Source organism: Hypomesus transpacificus, chromosome 8 (genome assembly GCF_021917145.1).
Source record: "Hypomesus transpacificus isolate Combined female chromosome 8, fHypTra1, whole genome shotgun sequence".
Classification (NCBI taxonomy): domain Eukaryota; kingdom Metazoa; phylum Chordata; class Actinopteri; order Osmeriformes; family Osmeridae; genus Hypomesus; species Hypomesus transpacificus.
In genome coordinates, this window is record NC_061067.1 from 13,644,908 (window position 1) to 13,649,785 (window position 4,878).

The 4,878-nt window shown below is 42.7% G+C and overlaps 1 protein-coding gene across 1 annotated transcript; it reads right to left on the reverse strand.

Moving 5' to 3' along the window:
* Nucleotides 1–827: 827 nt before the first annotated feature.
* LOC124469922 lies at nt 828–4,403 on the reverse strand. The gene is made up of 6 exons (XM_047023465.1): nt 2,922–4,403; nt 2,323–2,391; nt 2,128–2,202; nt 1,851–1,917; nt 1,722–1,758; nt 828–1,596 (listed from the first exon to the last, which is right to left on the reverse strand). Coding segments are annotated over exons 1-5 (1,488 nt in total). The 5' UTR covers nt 4,197–4,403; the 3' UTR covers nt 828–1,596; nt 1,722–1,756.
* Nucleotides 4,404–4,878: the final 475 nt, after the last annotated feature.

Here is a 4,878-nt window from a genome sequence, read left to right on the forward strand (position 1 = left end):
GGTACACTAATGTTACAGTTCTGAATTGCACAACAGTCCCGCATTTCTTTGACTAGCATGTCTACAGTTCTAAGTAAACTCCATTAGCAGCAAATTTTGTTTAATATCAGTGCAAAATACTACTTGCTTTGGAGATATCGATACGTGCTAGATGACGTACCTGTAACCAAGTGGCGTCCCATTTCCTAGGGCTATGTAGCCCATACCCCTTACTTTCGAGGGCCAAGGGCTAGGGGTAAATTAAGGGGAAGGGGGAAGGGGTAAGGGGGAGTATTGGGATTCGGCCCTAGTCTGGTTGATGCGGCTAACTGATTATAAACATAGACTTTTGGAGTAGGTTTTAACTTAAGGCCTCTGAGTCACTTACAGTGGATCTCTACGCTCCGAAGGAATCTACCGGAGCCTCTGAGTGATCGATTTCATATCCTACTAGGTCTACTATGGTTAAATCTATATTATAGTAGAGATAAACGACTGTTTAGTGAACACGCATACTTTAGGGTCGGTGCTCTGATCAAGCAGACGATTTTTACCTATGTCAGAGTTTCGTGTCATTAACTGTTTAGCGCTCGAGGTTACAGGTAACACACTTGTGCACATGTCTTAAAATTGGAGTCAGATATTAACGAGTCAGTTATCTCCCTGAGAATCTAACCTAAAGTGAATTGTGGTTCCCAAGCCAGGGACAAACACCAAGCGTCTCTGGCCTTTCGATTCACCGCCTACATTTGCGTGGATCCTGAAAATCAGGAAGGCTCTACAGGATATGAGCCAAAAAAGGAACCTCCTGAGACAAAGGGATGCAAACATCAATGACAACCAGGGCTGGACTGGGACAAGAAATCAGCCCTGGCATTTTTGGCCATGGCAGCCCACCAAGATTATTTATACGATATGCGGAGGCACACAACATACCAGAGGATATATGCGCATATTGTGCTGTTTCAACAATTAAAATAAAGCGCAGTAGCCTACATGGATGAGAGTAACCATGTTGAAAAATGCATACACTCTTTCACTATACTTACAGAGACTTTCATCTTTGGAGAGATGGCTACAATGCCACAATACCCATCTTGAAGTGAAAGTGGTTGTCAAAGAAACATTGCTAGAGATGTCTTTTCAGTGTTTAATGAAAATACTGTTTATACAAACGTGTACATTGTTTATAAAAATAGAAATTAAACAATTAGGTACGATCATAATTTTAATCTTTTATATAATAGCCCAAAATAACCTTTTGTTCTTTCAATGGCCACATGTAAAAACAGGAGTGGAGATTAAAAAAACTATTAGATCCTCGTGATTAGACGCTTACAAAATGTTTACACTCAAAAAAACAAGGCAGATTACAGGACTTTGAAGAAGAGAGGGTTCTGCATTTGTATTTGGGCACAATGGAGGTTTTGCAGCTAGGTCAAATCTCCTCTGAAATGACTAATGCTTATAATATGTACAGTTTGAACCGTCTCACAGTCAGCAAAAAATGCAAGAACAGAGAACAACAACAACAGGAAGTATACACAATATATGTATTATCTTATTTACACTAACTAGAACACACCAAATTATAACACAGTAAGTCAAAGTGGCACCCTAAAGTATGAGAGAGAGAGAGAGAGAGAGAGAGAGAGAGAGAGAGAGAGAGAGAGAGATCAGTTAAGGTATAGTTTAAATAATCTTTAGGTGAACAGAGAGATAATAGCTCATTTTGTACTTACATATGCTGAGACAAAAGGCTGCATGGACCTTGGTGCTCTGAGGGAGACAGAAAGGAGCAGTCAGATATGATAGATTCATCTGATACTGTCTCTTCTATAATCAAAATAAGAGCTATTTAGTAAACTCACAATGAAACAAAAAGAACACACGTGAACTCCACATCAGGGGAAGGCAATCCTTCACTCCAAAAATTACCTAAGGGGAGAGAAAGAGAGGCCAGGTGGGTCAAGAGAACAGTGAAAATTTGAATGTTTCAAAAAATTTACATTGATAGTATTGGTGTCTTTAAAGTAATACAATAATGGATAGTTGCATTCATTACAGTCACTCTGTAAAAGTAGTAGGCTTTATGACCATCCAGGTGGATGCCAGCAAGAACACAAAACAACAGTATTGTAAACTTACAAATTTGAAGAATGCCTGTGAAGTCCACACCAATGAAATGCACATCCCTGGAACACCCCTGGGGGACAGGGCAGCCTTAAAAAAAAGAGTTTGACAGACACAAAAAGTGAGTGATACAAACCAATTGCATTATAGCAGGACAGGACTGATGACTAAAAAAATAAATAGAGCTAGACAACAGTCTGATATACATACTGGTTGAGAAAATGTTGAATGGCCCTCCAATAGTCCACAAGAACAAATATGTAGCAAGGCAATGAAATTGGATGAGCAGGAACTTGAGCAACTGAAAACAGCAAGGGCACCCTGAGAGAGGAGGAGAGCAGAGAGCAAAGCAATAACAACATTATTTTCTGTCAACATTTTTTATTAAATCCACTAATTTAACACAAATGTATTTATTTATCATAAATCTCACCTTATAAAAGCAGTTTCTTCATTGATTCGCTCTTCTCTGCAACTCTGTCAATCACTGTGTCAGTTTCAAGGGACACAAGGACATCCTTTTCAATGGCCATCAACATGAAGGCTTCCAGTTTGCTGGCAGACAGGCAACTCCTCAGTCGGTTTTTGATGTAGCGAAGGGTGGAAAATGACCGCTCACAGGCTACCTGAGTTATTGACAGGGTTAGCAGAAACTTGTATGCCAACCCAAGTAGCGGATATGCGTGAGTCAGCATGTTAAACCTGAGAAGGATTTTGTAGCAGCACAGGGGGCACTCTTTGCAAGACACACAGGTTTTGCTTATTATTTCCATCTCTTCTTGGCCATCAGATTCCTCTTCAACTGCTTTAGTTGCGTAGTTATCCAATTGTGATTGTACCAGCCTGTCCCATTGCTGTGCCAAGTTTCTGAGTTCAATCTGTAGATCTGTAACAGTTGCCCTGCTGTCATACACAACTAGACACTTGCTGAGTTCTTGAAGTGCAGATACAGGGAGTGCACCGCCACTGGTCTGGATGAGGGGGAAGTTTTTGGGATGTAGGAGGGATAAATCTGCATACAGAGTGCCATGAGTGAGGAATCTGTGGTGCATGGCCTCAACAGCTGTATCCAGGATCTGGTGGTGAACATTGACCTCATAGGCCTTCTCTGAATCACTGAGGCTTTCATCCTGGGCCATCTCTCCTGGCAAGACTTTCTTCTTCTTTAGCCTTTTCTGAGGTAGTGCTGCCTCCACTTCCAAATCTAGATCATCCTGCTCCTCTAGCTTTTCATTTGCCCAATGGACAAAACAGTCAGCTGCATCTTTGACGGCCGGGAAATCTCTTGCTATCTTTGTAAGTGAATCGTGTGTTGTGGTGACCATCCTATGTGCAGAGAGGATGTCCATTCCTCCGGTCTGTAGGTATTTTGACAGTGGTGAGGTGAACTCAAATACCCGGAGGAATAACTGAGCTGTGAGCACAGTTTCGTATCGAAGTAAGCCGTCTCTGTATCCTCTGGCTTTGTTTCTTGCATTTGATGCAAGTGACTTCAGCTTCATTATGGCAGAAAGTGTGGACACCACTTCAACAAAAAGGCCGCCATCAGGTCTGCCAAAGTTTCCAAAAACTTTCCTCAGGGCATGATGTTTAGCCCACCATCTCGTCTCTCCAATTGTTGAGATGCGTTTGTGCCTCTTGTCCTGGCTCTCGGTCTCCCACACACTCACTCTTGTGTATGAGTCCCTGATGAATACGGCAATGTCGTTCAGCAGGTCAAATAGTGATCCACTTTCAATGACGCTATGGGTGGTATCGGACAATACAAGGTTCAAGACATGTGCATAGCACCACACATGCTGATGGGTGGGGTTTTTGGATGCCATTAATGCAGAGAAACCTCTGTATTGACCCTGCATATTAGAGGCTCCATCTGTGGCGTTTCCAATGCACAGGCCTATGTCCAATTGCAGACTCTCAAGGACTTCTGTTAACAGCGTCACGAACGACTGTCCTGTAGTTGTGCTGCATTGTACGACTGCAACCAGCCTTTCATGGACTGCATCCGTCACAAACCTCAAAATCACAGAACACTGCTCTCTCCCTGTAACATCTTGTGTTGTGTCGAGCTGCACAGAATACATTCCGGCTTTTTTGATGTCTGCTGAGATGCTCTCTTGAATTAAATGCTTGATAGCATCGATTACTGCATCCACAGTTGTTTTGGACAGGAGGGTAATGAGAGAGCCTCTGCCTTGTGTGCCTGAAGCATGGATCTGCTTGCTTTTCTCAATTACACTGCTGAGGTGCTCCTTTAAACACACATCATATTTCCCCAACAATATAATGAGTTCTAGGAAATTGCCATGGTCGAGACTGTTGATGTCCAAGGTGTACGCAGCTTCATTGTGCTCCTGCCTGTAGCTTAAGCCTCTCTTCCCTAAGACTCTCACAACCTCCACCACACGTTCCAACACCTGACGTCTCTTCTTCACCTGCTCACGGTGTCCTTTCAGCTGTCTTCCCTCAAGGAGGTGATCAACACTTGCTCTGGAGCAGTTTAATACATATGCCTCAGCACACTGTCTATGTGCCATGCCTCTCTCATGCTCCTCTATTCTTTGGTGCACATGCCTCCAGTCTGTCATGCCTCCAATGAAAGAACTTGGGTCATTGGGCTTGCTAAAAGCAAGGCAAAGAAAACAAAATAAAGCATTACGTTCATCACTATAAGTCAGCCATTTCCATGCCATGTCGTCCGTTCTTGTGAAGAGCCTCTGGATGACAGGGTTTGTGGCATTCTGCTGTGGGTGAAACTTAAAGAAT

Coding starts and splice junctions, on each gene's coding strand:
- LOC124469922 (XM_047023465.1), bottom strand. CDS start 4,196: ATGTATTCTGTGCAGCTCGACACAACACAAGATGTTACAGGGAGAGAG. Junction 2,203..2,322: donor ATTCAACATTTTCTCAACCA/GTATGTATATCA, acceptor CTTTTTTTTAAG/GCTGCCCTGTCCCCCAGGGG. Junction 1,918..2,127: donor CACAGGCATTCTTCAAATTT/GTAAGTTTACAA, acceptor CTCTCCCCTTAG/GTAATTTTTGGAGTGAAGGA.